Genomic DNA, 14,713 nt, shown 5'->3' on the forward strand with positions numbered 1-14,713 from the left:
AGGACATGTATCATATCTTAATGGTTCTTGGTCATTGGTTACTGTGTTTTGTTGATTAACCATAGTTGGAAGAGATCACAAGACTGAACATGCATGCGTTGGAGGGGATGAAAAGGTTCCCCTCGAGCAAAAGATATCCTGAAACTAGTGTATTGTTTCCATCTACATCAATTGTTATTATTTGAAACCCTAATTACAGGATCCACTGTGGGACAATCTACATAAATGTGTTGTGTTAGAAATTCACAATGGAGTGGCATGCACAAATGTGTTATGTTAAAGACTTTTAACGAGGTGACATGCATAAAGTTGTTAGGGATCCATGATGGGGTGACCATACATAAAAGGATGTTTATGGTGTACGACGGTTTGTGACTGATGTCTAAATTTGAGGACAAGTTCCTTCTAGCTTGAGAGACTAATGTAGGAGCTTTTTTAAAAAAATAAATATTTTTTTTGGTTAATTTTATGTTTTTCTATTTTTTATTATGTGATGTTTTCCTATTTCCCTCTATTTAAAGGAAATAGTTTTTCTAGTTTATTTTTCTCATTTAATATTATTAGAGTTTTATAGTGTTTTGTTTTTATGTAATTTGATTGTTAAGTTTGATGTATGTTATGTGAGGAAATAATTAATGGTGGTGCTAATGGTGCTGTCTAGGTTGTGGAGTGGTGGTTTTTTTTTACCTGGACAATTAGTTTTATTGATTGGTGGATGAAAGAGGGGCTGGTGTACTTGGTAATGGCAATGGATGAAGAGGAAAATGGGTGGATGTTGAATTCTTGATCTTTGGTCTGAGTTCTTAGGAGATTGTAGTAGAGAAAAAATAACTAGATAGCAGATTAGGATTGTTGTCTCTATTATAGGTGTTGGAGGAATTGTTGATCTATGTTGGAACTCTCATTTATAGAAACAACTGAAAATATCTATTTTTATACGAAAGCAAATGTTAAAATAGAAAAAGCTTTAAAGAAAATAAAAGGTAGGAAAGAAAGAAAGAAGAGGAAGAAGAAGAAGCTTTAAAAAAAAAAAGGATATGAAGAAGAGAAGAGAAAGATGGAAGAGAAGTAGAAATCCATATATTTTTCTTAATTCATTATAAAACTAAGTATAGCTTAACATAATAATACATATAAATAACGAAACCTATATACCAAACAATTAGACAAAAAGCCCACCAAAATGAAAATAAAATCCAAAATAGAATAACATTAATCTCAATAATAAAACTCAAATAAATGTTTTACATCTAATAATAAACTTAAACATGATGTCCTAACTAAAGAGTGATGGGTCTAGCTCGTGAATTCATTGATGTATTTATTTTTGTTTTTCTCACAAACATTTCGTGGATCTTTCTAACATATTATGTCTTGTCTAGTATCAGAACACTTACTCTGGCATGTTGTTTTTCCTTCTTCTTTTTTGTTTTCACTCTCCATTGTAGCTCTTGATCGCATCATATTTCAGTATCGCTTCACATCCATTATGTTATTTGCAGGAAATTTAGGACACCAAGACCACTATGGATTACAGCTTCTCAAGTCCTAATGACACAGGATTTGCCATCATGGCATTGGTCTTGGCTACTGAGAACTATTTGATCTCAAGTATTATGACTTGTTATACAACACCCTTGTTCTCAATCTTTCATTTGGTTCCTTCCTCTTCTCTGGCATGCTTTTTGGTTATCTTTATGATGCTCAAGCTACTAGTAGTCCTGCCGGCGGGTGGCAATGTTTGTATTGGCCCTGATCGTTATTTTCCTGTCTTTAAGATAATGGCTTTTACCTTTGTTGTTGGGCATGGATTGGATGTGCTATTGGAAATTTGAATAAATAAGGTATATCCCAAGATTTACATAGACAAGAAATTTAGTGCAGCAGTAGAAGTTGCTTAGGATTTTGTTCATCAAAAGCTTATTCGCTAATGACCTGAAATTAGAATAGCTGACTAATGTTGGTAGAGCTTGTTCTTTGCTACTGCTGTGCTCAGATCACAGTTGTTGGTGTGAAGCATTTGATTTTTGGGTCTCTTTTGTTCATAAAAAATATATATAAAAATTTAAGTACTTGAAGTCTTGGCCCAGTGGTTGAAGGAACTTGTTCCCTTCCTCTGCATTTTCGGTTCAAATCTCACCGTGCAAGCCTGTCACTCTCGTGGTGCCTTACATACTTGCTGGGTTTGCAGGATGTTCAGTGAGTCGTGGGATTAGTCGTAATGCGCGCAAGCTAACCCGAACACTCACGTAAATAAATAAATAAATAAATAAAATATACACACACATTTTCTCATGTTTTTATAAGGACACGTTGATTTTTATTAAAAATCTTAGATTAGAGAGATATAGAAAGTCAAGATCACCAAATTATAAGTTGAAGTTGGAGTACTCAAATAAAACAACAATATAAAATCCAAGAATTAGAAGAGTGAAATCCCGCAATAAAACCATGGAGCCATCTGGACTTGAAACGTGAATCGGATGGAAGCCAAAACAAATACGAAACCATCTTCTCTCAGATGGGCAATCTTACGCCAAGCCCTTCTTCGCAAAACTCGTGAAAGTCCCGGTACTTCCTTAATCTCTTCTGACACATCAACTAAAACATAATTTTGGAACATCATTACTTTTTTTGTAGAATTAATGTTTACTTGGGCCGATGTCAAAAACCAATTATCTTGCAGATAATCAATCTCCAAGTGCTATCAAGCGCATTTCAAGAAAAACCCATCAAGGATTTAACTTGATACCAGGCCAGGTGGTTGAAGATCATGTTAACGAAGAAACAAACTATAGAGATGTTCGCATTTGCTACACTTTGCCTGTTGATGGAACTCCCAAAATTCTTGTCAAGTAAGTCGTGTTTCTTTTTCTTTCAGTCATTTTATCGAGCAGGTAGTGTCATTTATGAGATTTGAATTGAAATCTGATTTGGGTTTTTCTTGATTGATTTGCATGAGTGGGATTTTGTGCAGGCAAAGAGTAAATAATAGTGTTGATTTGAGTGATTTTGAGGTTTCTGATAGATACAATGTCGACAACACTGGCCTAGTGTGTAAGTTCTGCTCGTCATTCTTGAGTTTCTTGTATCAAGTTGTTTGCTTTATCTTGTTGTAAGAAAAAGGTATAGAAGGCAACTGAGTCCTTGAAAGAAAGATTTTATTTTGATGAACATTTTGGATATCTCTAGTCAACAAATAGCACTTTTCTTACTATTCCTTTGATTTTAAGATATGTATCTTATATGTGAAGCTCATCATTTATTCAGTTTTCGCAAGAATGTTGACTTAAGATAAGTTTATCATTTATACAGATTCTGGAGGACCCTTTTGTAAGAACATGTTTGTATGGTTAAATATGAATTCATAATAGCAGTTGGCTTATGCACCACGATCATTAGTTGTTTAACGTGGTTTTTGATTGGAAGGAAGACTGAAACTTGAATGCTTCTGGGAAGAAACTTAAATGGTATAAACTTTAGATTGGTTATCTTTGTTGCTTTCATTATAATGTTGTTGTTATACAGGTCAGTGGCCATCTGAAGATGTCCTTGCATATTTTTGCTTGTCACATGCAGACATGTTCAGGTTTGTGAATAATTTTAACTATGTGCTTTTGGTGATTCTATTCACTCTTGAAAAAAAATTAATCAGCTGCAATTGTCTGTATTTTGGTTGTTTTGCTTGTGTAATATTGAAATCTTCTTTGAATCTGCGCTACTTATTTGATTTGTGCACACTCGTTTAATTTTTCAGGTCTAAAAGAGTTATTGAGCTTGGATCGGGATATGGCTTAGCTGGATTAGTTATTGCAGCAACAACTGAGGCATTGGAAGTTGTAATCTCAGATGGAAATCCAGTAGTAGTAGATTGTATCCTTTTGATTAGCTAATTCTAGTTTTTAACATCGTCTACAAATTAATGATTATCAGTCGCATTTAAAAGCAAAATGAAGCTAAAGTTTTAAGCTTTGAAGAATCTATCAGTATCCTTTTCCCCTTATGCATTTGCGATGCAAAGAAATATACTATGATGTGCTGAGAAAATTTAAGAATTTTTACTTTGAAATGCTGTCTGTTGGCAGATAAGATCTGCACTTCACGACATGCAAAACTATGATAAATTGTTCAGTCAACTATTTCTAGAGACCCTTTTCATTCAATGTCATGAACTGAGAGTGATTCAGAGTTTTCTAGCTCCCAGACAATTGTTCTAATAAGTTGGGATAACTTGGTAAGACATAGTGTGAAAAGTTTAAATGTTTGAAACTTTTCTACGACATGGGCAGTGACTAGCTAGTGTCTGATTGGGATTATTCATTGTAGAAGAGTTATGAGAAGATTTGTATCTATACCATATTGAAAAAGTGACATGTCAATTGGAAGCATGCACCTTAATTGTGAGTTTGAAGTCTATTTGCATTCTCTTACCAGAACTTCAAGTTTCTTGTGGCTCATTATTCACTTGTTTAGAATTTCAGTTAATTTTAAGCTCTAAATTTCTCAAATTGCTAGTGATGGGTGGTTTTAAGGGTGACTCTGGTAATGAGAATATGAATCAGGTTGGAAGTCTTCAGCTTGTGCTAGCCTTGCTTGCTTGCATCTTCCTTATGATTGGACATCACTGTAAACGTTATTCTTTGTTGGATAACCTTGTTTGCTTAGCTTCTGTCACCAAGATTCAAGATGTTTTACATTGTTTTTTGTTCTCTCATTTATAAAAAGAAGGATTATTCTTTATGATAACAATAGTGGTTTTAATTGAAGTTTAAATGTGGTCTGTTAGACATATAATTTATTGATGCATTAGAGATATAATTTATTGATGCTTAAGTCATCGCATAGTCATATAACAGGCTTAGCTCTGTGTTTGTGCTGGTGATTAGTTGTGCCAATGTAGAACTAAATATTTGTCAGTTTGCTGGGTTATGATTCAAAACTTATATGTTCACTTTGTGAGTGAATGCAGCATTGCTCCACTTTCTCTTTATCTTTTGTTTCCTTTTAACATCCAGATATTCAGCATAGCATAGATGCCAACTCCACAGCATTTGGTAATACAAAAGTGAAGACTGTGACATTGCATTGGGATGAGGAAGTAACTTATAATATCTCCGACACTTTTGATGTCATAGTTGCCAGTGACTGGTAAGTCCTGTTTCTATTAACTTTCTGTTTCAATAATCTATGCTGCATGGCTATCTTTCTGTTAGCTATAGTGAAGTATATCTAAATTTAGATCAATAGATGTTATACTTCATGTCCATCAAATTTGTTATAGCAGCAATATATTCCCGGGTACTTTGCACCTTGACAACACTAGAGTGGCAGTCATAATATATCTCATATTGTGTGAATGCCTCAATTCACATCCTGTTATCCACCAGACTAGTGTTTTCTTTCCTATCAACAAAGTTATGCCTGATGCAATCTGATATGGGTTTCTTGATTATATGGTCAAGCAACCCCCAACGAAGTAGATAACAACCCGGAAAGCTGAAAATCAGGTTTGATAGAACCTTAACCCAGAGGTAACCTTATATCTAAAAAACAAAAGTATTGGAAAAAGACTTGAACTCAAAGTTAATCTTGTATCTAAGAACCCTAAGTATGTGAATAACATCACAAAGTCAGTTGAACTTTGATAAGTCAGTATACAATTTTTGCCTCTACAAAGAAATGTAGTTTTGCAATTAAAAAAAAAAAAAACCTCGTGTTTATTCTTCAACTTGCTACTAAATTTGCAGCTAAAAAAAACATAATATAGTCTCCTCTAACTAACTTTAACGGATTCCTTTTGAGTTGCAAGCTAATGGGCTTAAACTAGTAATCAACTAATATAAGTCTAATAAGGAAATAAATTCCTAAAAAATATTTAATGCTCCAAAACAAACCCAAATTAAAAATAATTATTTAGCATTAAATAAATAAATAAATAAAATAAAATAATAAAAACAAAGTCTTTATGCTAAAATTCCTCCATGTATCCCGAATCTCTAATTTTTTTACATTCTTGGTAGATTTCAATCATGATTTCAAATGTGTTATTCTCTCTCGTTTAGATGAATTACTAAGCCAATCATATATGGTTAAAAAGCTAGAGATATCTAGTTTCCAACCCAACTTGAATCGCAGCAAAAGTCCACTTGTAGCTCTAGATATGTCCTGATCAATATATAAATGTTTAATCTGATAGATTTGACAAGATTCGTCTAGTAACTTCAACCATCTGAAATAATATGTTTCTAAACTCTACTTGATCTGGAAATTTACCACAATATATTTCCATGTGTCTAGTATTTCCATGTAGAATTCCAGCTCAATTCAATATACGGTTTGAGAGATATACTTAATCTTGCAAAATTAATCGGCAGATATTTTACAGCTAAACTTAAATCTGACTTGATTAGTTTCAAAATCTTGTCATCGACAATTTGTTATTGGTTGAGGCTGTGTAGATTCATAGGTTTCCTTCACTAGTCGGCAAAAGGTGTCTGCAACCAATTCTAAATGACAGATGCATATATGCATGCAATCGAACACTCGTGTTTTCTCCTTTCATGTTAAGCTTATCTTCTTTTATACTCAGTAAATGGATGTGCCATTTGACAGCACCTTTTTTAAGGAGTTCCACAATGCACTTGCTTGTACCGTCAAACTCTTGTTAAAAAATGTTGGGCGCTCAGAAGCAATATTCTTCAGCCCTAAAAGAGGAGATTCGTTGGACAAATTCCTAGAGAAAATTGAAGAAAATGGGCTGCATTTCTCTATAACAGAGAATTATGACTCTGAAGTTTGGAAGCGTCATCAAGGTTTCATGGCTGGTGATGACACCTGGCCCAGCTATGAGAAGCATCACTGCTATCCATTAATGGTCAGAATTACATTATAAAATCCTGGAGCCTTTTCTTTTTCATTCATAACTTTGTAATTTTAGGCAAGGTTATTATTGATCTGTGGCATGCAGAAATTACCATGTAGAAAACACTTTTTACTTGCTGAATGCAGTGTTCTATCTTGCTGTCATAGTGGGTCCGAAGGTCACGTTGGACTAACTGCTTTCTTGCTATTATTTCAAACCGGCGAAGGGTTTTGCCTTCTTTTTTTCATGAAAACCACCATTATTCTTCAGGATATGTTTTTGTATTTTCAGTTTAGGCATAGTAATTATCACCCTTGTTTAGTTTGCATACAAGCCGGTGGTGCTGGCATCCCTTCTTTCCCCTTGCCATTTTGAGACTGTTTGCCGGAGATCATTTGGCAATGATATTATTCTCTTCGGATGCAATCATTCTTTTCTCCTGTATTAATGATGCATCATTTAGGACCAACCCTTGCATCTTGAAGAGCACACCCTTACATCTGATGTTCTCTGAAAGCGAATCTACAATGGCCTTTGGGCGGCAATCTGGATCCTAATTGTACTGGCTTCTTCAGCTTTATTTCCTTCTATAATAACAGGACCATGCAAGATAGCCTGTTCATCACAGTTGCCTTGTTATTTGATAGCAAATTTCCACTTGTGCTGTCCCTTCTTGTCATCTATTTGAAACCTGTGACATCCCACCAGTTCTTGAAGAGAAGGGCACAGTGCAGCTATTTCGATCATATTTAATATATAAAATTGAATAAGATAAAACAACAAACGAGATAAATTTATTTATGAGTTGAGTTGATTATTTTCTCATCTTCCTTCATTTAGATCCTTATTTTTTTAATTCCCTCATCATACGCTTGTGTTCATGGCATTTTAACACAGATATTTATTTTTTCAATTCAAGTGCAACATTATATTAACGGTGTAGCAAAGACACGACATTAGATTGCTCCTCGATTTTGTAAAGTAGGATTTGATTTCTTTCAATCTTAGAAATTCAAACAGCAAGGACTGACATTGACACAACCAAAAACACGCAACCCTTTTTTCACTTCGACACAAAATATTACAGTTTGGTCCCTGTAAATTTAAATTGTCTTTTGGTCCCTTTTTTTGTGGGTTTCACAAAAAAAAGGTATTGGTTTTTAGTGAATACCCTCTTCTTATTTTATTTTTTTTGTGGGTATTGAATTTCAAGGTGGTTTTTTTTGTACAGTGTTATTGAGAGTATTGACCTTTTCTATTGTTTTGATTTGCCTTTTGGAGGATTTCAAAAGCAAAATAATTGAAAGCTCGGGTTTGGTAAACAACAAAACTCTCAAAACTCAGAAAATTGAGATATGTGATTTTTTTTTTTTTAGTATGATTCTATTTTTAGCCAAGGAATATGCGAATGTTAATTGGATTTTTTTTTTTGTTGATTTCTTTTACTGGAAACCGCAAAATAAAAATAAAAATAGAGACTTACTTTAATAGCAATTTTATAATGTTAACACTATAAATAATATAAAGAGTAATTTTTTACTTTATGGTGTTTTTGTTATTTTAACACAACAATGGCTTTTTAGCCATTAAATAAAAAATAATGATAAACTTGTAAATAATTAGATAATTTTTGTTGATTTTTTTTTAGACACTCCAATTATAGGGTCTGAATTGTTAAGCATGTATAGGTTGTAAATTGTAATTTTTCAAAACTTGGTAGGCAAGTATAATATTGATCAAATTATAGGATGCTAAGGTATTATTCTAAAAAAGAGACAATTACCAAAAAGAAAAACCCGAAAACTCTTTTATTGTCTTGGTGAAGAACATGCAATCAAAAATTGGTCACTAAGCTTCATCCTGAATTTACTAAAGGGTACATGCAATGGAAATATTTGGATTTTTTTTTTTTTTTGAAAATGAGAATAATTTTTTTAAAAAAAATAAAATTGGCGAACTACTATGGTTTGAAAAAGAAATAGCAAAATAACAAAGCTTGTACATGTAGTAATTAGAAAATATGACACTTAAAGTTATCGTTATTTAAAAATATAATATTTTAGATATTTTTAAATTTCTCAACAAAATAAATCTAATAATACTAAAAAATATTACTAATAATGATTGGAGTGAATTATACTTGCCATGAAAGACAAATAAGTCATCCATCATCTTGGGGCTAAATATATGGCCCATTTCAATCACTTTTGGTGTATTTTTCGATGTTATTGAATTCATTCTATTAATATCTTTTCGACAACTTTAGAGATACTGTAATAAAACATTTGGTATGCCTCTAAGATATTTTTTTATTATTATTATTTCCTTTCGACTCTCAACTCATTGCAATCCATTTCATAATTTTTTTTTGAAATGTAGTGCTTTTGAATAAAAAGTTTAAATGTTGTATTTTTTGAATAACAAGTTTAAATGTTGTATTTTCCAATCACGACAAGTATAAATTTTTCTATTTAACAACTTTTGTTTTATTTTACCTTTATAAAAAAATAATAATGTTAATGAAAAAAATACCTCTATATTTGGATGGGTTTTAAGCTCTAAAATAGCTGATAGGCCTGGGTGTCCATTGAAAACAACAAAGTACTATAATGTTATAAATCCCTCACAAGCATTGATTTATTTAAAAGAAACCAATCACCTAAGACTCTAAACCAAACTAGTTGGTGTCTTGACCTCAGTAACCAAAAATAAAAAAAATTTACATTGCCCTTTGTTGTCTTCTTCTTCTTACATTTTAAAAAGATTTTACCAAATTCAGCTACTCTTCAATTTTATAATGGTTTTTTTAAATATTATTATTAATTTTTTATTAAATTCTACTAACTTGTTTTGCAATTATTATGTATTTGGTCTGGAAATAAAAATACTAATAATAAATTATTTATAAAAAGCTCAATTAAAATTGATTGTTTATTATGAAGATGTTTAAATAAATTTGCAACATGATTTTATTAAATTTATGATTTGATTCACACAAAATATAAACATATTATTTTGATATTTTTTTAAAAAAATTGGTTTAACAAGCATAAGTTTTTTAAACAAAAACAATGTATCCAGTTTAAAATATTATATTGGCTAAGATAAAAAAAGAAAGATATATAATAGAAAAAAATTATAAAAAAATAAATAAAACTATATATTGAGGTGGTTTAATGACAATTTCATAGAATTTCATGAGACTTGAAAATTTTATTTATGTTTAAAAAAATTTAAAGTGCTACCGCAAAGTGGGCTCTGGGCTCCACAACTTTGCAAGCAAGTAGCTTCAGACTTCACAAACACTTCATTGTGGGCTCCACCCGAAACATCCCATGAACTGCCAAATTGCCACTGCAAGATGGCTGTGACTCCAGAATCATGATGACGGCTGCGTCGTGCCAAGCAGACTGTAAGGACCTTGATTTTATCAAAATACCAAATGAAAAAACACGAAGAAGAAGTCAACAGAAACGGTAATGTTACCTAATGATAGGTGCGGGGCAAAAAGTAATAAAATAATCGGCTCCGGCACAAGTGAAAGTACTTTTTAAATATCGGGAGTTTATCCGGAGTCGCATATGCATCGCTGCAGCAATATTCCGGATTTCCAAACGCATCACATGCACTTTTGCGTGCTAATTCTCACCGTTACCACTATTGAATGGGATTGAAATTGTATTTTTTTAAAATTTAAAATTATTTTTATTTTTATATTTTAGATTTATTTAATATATTAATATCAAATATAATTTTTTAAAAAATAAAACCATATTATTTTAATATATTTTTATAAACTGCAATCAATACCACACTTTCAAATGCCATGCAATTCCCTCATCCCTCATCCCTCACCCCTCACCCCTCATGTACCTTTTTGTGACTTGTTTGAAAGATTAGTTAAAGTATTTTTTTAATTTTAAAATATATTAAAATAATATATTTTTTTTATTTTTTAAAATTTATTTTTGATATTACCAAATCAAAACAATTAAAATTTAATTTAAGATAATAAAAAATTTTCAAAAAGAATCGCCATATCAAACCAAACGGAGTCCATATCCATCCACAAGGCTAACATCATAAAAATCTATATCCGTCCACTGGAAAATTGTGTTTGTATTGGTTTAAAAAATTTGAAGTGGATCTTTACGGTGAAACAATTTTCCCTTTTGCAGAAACATTTTTCAAGTTTACATTCAACTAGAAAGAATTCCCCCATATCCAAAAGAAATCCATCCCAACATGTAACAAGTTTGATCTATCATCAACATTCAAAAGCCAAAGAAGATATACCTTCAAATCCTCAAGGCATTCTGTGATAAGTGAAAAGGTCATTCAGTGCACAAGGAGAGCTTACCTTTGTGGCACAACAATTCCAATCAGGGGCTGCCTGAAGCTTCATCATTCACACCACAAACCCTAAAATTGTATAATTGAACAAACTGAAATCCGTTATATTTGCAGAACAACAACTAAAGCCAAAGAATGGCGGCATTCACATTCTTCCTAATGACTCCATGCAATTTCACGGCCCAAACTCGGCTCTCAACAAAAGCAAAACTCAAACAGCCCTAAAAGCTTCTCTACTTGAAGCACCCAAGTATAAGATTTAGTAAAGAAAGCACCCTGCTGGATGTAAGAAAAAAATAAACAGTAGAATCATATCATTCTTCATTCATATCGGATAAAAAAAATCACATTACGTAATCATCGATATCAACCAAGAATTAACAGTATTTTCGAAACATGGGAAATGCAATACATGATGAAAAGCCATCCAAGTCTGCCATGGACATGAACATTGACACTTGAATTTCATGCTTGGTTGTCAAACAAACTTCTGTAAATTAAACCATCTAACATAGAAGCTCTCTGCAATTCTCATTCCCTTTCAAAATTAAACTCAGCAATCCATAACATCGGTAGTTGTAAATACTTATTCCAAATTGTCAGTTACATGCTCACAGAAGGAAAAAAAATGCTACATTAAGATTCTCAGGTAGGAGATAATGGCATCAAAACCTATCAAGTTATCTTGAATATGGAAAAGATGCATTTCAAAAATCGCACAAGCAAACAAAGACAGCAAAAAGCAACTGTGATCGGAGCATTCATATCATTGAATCAAACAAGAGAATTTAAAATGAACTCCCCATAACAACAATACCAGATAAAAAAAGCTTTAAACCTTCGAATTAAAGCCCATAGTTCACATTTGACGAAAATAAGAACCGCTCAATTAGAAAACTACTCAAATGTCACTAACAGTAATAGAAATTAGAAAAAATCCGAAACGACCATGTATATATTGTGTCAAAACTGGGAAAAAACAATTTCCCCTAACAAAAATAGGAACCCCCAATACAATCCTATCTATATCATAAACCCCAAAAACACAAACAACCAACCAAAGATAAACCCAAGATTAACAGCAACAGTTACCATCATCCTTCTTTTATTCAAGACTGCTCAGGACAATCCCTAGCAAAGTGCCCTTCATTACCACAATTAAAACATCCACCACTATTACCACCGCCAAACCTTCCACCACCAGTTACTCTTGCACTGGTGCAATCCCTAGCCAAATGCCCATACCCACCGCAGTTATAACAAGCTCCACTCCCACCCGGACAGTCCCTTGCCACATGCCCAAACCCTCCACAACTGTAACACCCATTGTTATTCCCCTTCGTGCACCCCCTCGCAAAATGCCCACTGCTACCACACTTATAGCAACCAAAATCGCCACCGCGATTGTTGTTGTTGTTGTTGTAATTATTGTAACTCTTACTACTGTTATTGTTGCAATCCCTCGCAATATGGCCAGGATTCCCACAATTGAAACAACCAACACCGTTGTTATTGTTGTTGCGGCGGCTGAAACCACCGGAGGTGGTAGTGCGGCGTTTGATAGGTCCGCCACCGGGGGCAGTAACTTCAATAGCTTGATACTTGTCTTCAGTCAGTAAAATAGTGAACTCAACGACGTCGTCTTCGTAAAGAGTACGGTAGCCACCGTCAGATTTTATGGCGGAGTGGTGAACGAAGAGATCTTTGTCGCCAACATCAGGTTTGATGAATCCAAATCCTTTCTTGTCGCTGAATCGAACCACCCTGCCGGTCGATCTCTCCTCCTTTGTCGCCGCCACAGCTGCCACTTGCTCCTCCGCCATTGATGATTGATTAAATCGAAGGAGAGAGAGAACTTAGGGTTTTTTATTATTATTATTATTTTTTAGATCTAGAAGATTTACAAGGGCATGGGTACCTTTATCGAGAGAGGAGAGTCCCTTAAATATAAGTAGAAGGAACCCTAATGGCCTCGTTAGAAATTTAAGAGTCTATTATGCACCGACCTTCGACCATTAGTTGTGTTTTTTTTTTTTTTAAAAAAAATAAATTTATGAGCTTATAATTAAGCCCTTAATCACAAGAAACTTCTAAAACAAGGTATGCTTGCCATAGGAAATAGTGGTATTTTATGAAAATATTTTTCTCTAAAAGTCTTATAATTATTAGATATGTGAGAGCAATTTACTGGGATGTATTCATGTAGTATTAAAAAGATATATTGTAATTAATTATGCTTACCATATTTAAAATATTGAAGTGGGAGTAGCAACTATGACGGAAGTATGATTTTTTTTTTAAAACAACCCTTTTAATTTAGTGTGATTGTGTTGAGTGAAGTGATAGACAATAAGTAAAGTTATGTTTGTTTTTGCGTTTTAAAAGTATTTTTTTAAAAAAATTAAAATATTTTTATTTTTTTTTCTTTGTATCAAATTAATATTTTTTGATATTTTCAGATCATTTTGATATGTTAATATCAAAAATAATTTTTAAAAAATAATAATAAAATTATTTTGATGCATTTCCAAGTGAAAAACACTTTAAAAAACAATCACAATCATACTCTCAAACACTTTCATTAGATGGAATTGTTTGATTAATGCAATTAAGGTTCTTTGAGATTGGTTGGACCTAAGAAAAATGACCTCGAGGGAACACTGACTGGTATTAACAAAAAAGTTAAAGTTTGTAGATATCAGCCAACTAAGAGGGGACCCATGAAAATGATTCTGACCAAGTTTGTAAATACATCTAATGGAAGCTATAATGCCCTACCTCTTAACTATGATTATTCCTTTTACAACACGAATTCTGCCCATGTTTTCCATGTTGAAATATGAGGACACTTGGAGTTGGAGATGCTTTACTCCTGAAGAGGTGGAGGATCATAGGAAAGCCAAAGGAAAGAATGCAGTGGAATTGACAAAAATAAATTGGGTTAATAAACCAGTTAGTGATGAAAAGGCTAACGAATTTTTAAAGTTAATGAAGCATAGTGAATATAACGTGATGGATCAATTGAAGAAGACACTCACTAGGATTTCTTTGTTGTCATTAGTGTTGAGTTCATAATTGTATAGAAATGCACTTCAAAAGATTCTTAACGAAGCATAAGTTCCTCAAGATATTACACAGGATTCCATAGAACATTTGATAGGAAGGATTCAAGCCACCAACTACCTGTACTTTACTAATGACGAGCTTGATCCTAAAAGGATCGGTCATAACAAGCCATTGTATATCACGATAAAATGCAAAGATTATGTGATTGCCAAAATACTCATAGATAATGGTTCTGCTTTAAATGTGCTGCGAAGACATGTACTTGATAAAATTCATGTTGATGCCTCTCATATGAAGCCGAGTATCATGACTACCAGAGCATACGATAGGTCGCTAAGGTCAATTATTGGGAATATTGATTTTGAACTGATCATTGGCCCTAACCGTTCCAAGTAACATTACTTCTTTACATTAGTGGATTAGGTTTCTCAT

General features: G+C 32.9%; 2 protein-coding genes across 2 annotated transcripts; one reads left to right on the plus strand and one right to left on the minus strand.

Moving 5' to 3' along the window:
- Window positions 1-2,341: 2,341 nt before the first annotated feature.
- Window positions 2,342-7,131, plus strand: LOC118030535 (calmodulin-lysine N-methyltransferase). Its single transcript, XM_035034674.2, has 7 exons — window positions 2,342-2,571; window positions 2,687-2,855; window positions 2,978-3,057; window positions 3,529-3,589; window positions 3,758-3,873; window positions 5,016-5,148; window positions 6,613-7,131. Exons 1-7 carry the CDS (start codon window positions 2,484-2,486, stop codon window positions 6,890-6,892), a joined length of 927 nt encoding a protein of 308 aa, XP_034890565.1. The 5' UTR covers window positions 2,342-2,483; the 3' UTR covers window positions 6,893-7,131.
- Window positions 7,132-12,150: 5,019 nt separating this feature from the next.
- On the minus strand, window positions 12,151-13,166 carry LOC118030536 (uncharacterized). The gene has a single exon (XM_035034675.2). It carries the CDS (start codon window positions 13,036-13,038, stop codon window positions 12,325-12,327), a length of 714 nt encoding a protein of 237 aa, XP_034890566.1. The 5' UTR covers window positions 13,039-13,166; the 3' UTR covers window positions 12,151-12,324.
- Window positions 13,167-14,713: the final 1,547 nt, after the last annotated feature.

Source organism: Populus alba, chromosome 7 (genome assembly GCF_005239225.2).
Source record: "Populus alba chromosome 7, ASM523922v2, whole genome shotgun sequence".
In the NCBI taxonomy this organism is placed as follows: Eukaryota; Viridiplantae; Streptophyta; class Magnoliopsida; order Malpighiales; family Salicaceae; genus Populus; species Populus alba.

Excerpts from the sequence above, each read along its gene's own strand:
- LOC118030535 (XM_035034674.2), top strand. The coding sequence starts at position 2,484 with ATGGAAGCCAAAACAAATACGAAACCATCTTCTCTCAGATGGGCAATC. Across the intron at positions 3,590-3,757 it reads TCACATGCAGACATGTTCAG|GTCTAAAAGAGTTATTGAGC; the intron begins GTTTGTGAATAA and ends TTAATTTTTCAG. Across the intron at positions 5,149-6,612 it reads GTCATAGTTGCCAGTGACTG|CACCTTTTTTAAGGAGTTCC; the intron begins GTAAGTCCTGTT and ends GCCATTTGACAG.
- LOC118030536 (XM_035034675.2), bottom strand. The coding sequence starts at position 13,038 with ATGGCGGAGGAGCAAGTGGCAGCTGTGGCGGCGACAAAGGAGGAGAGA.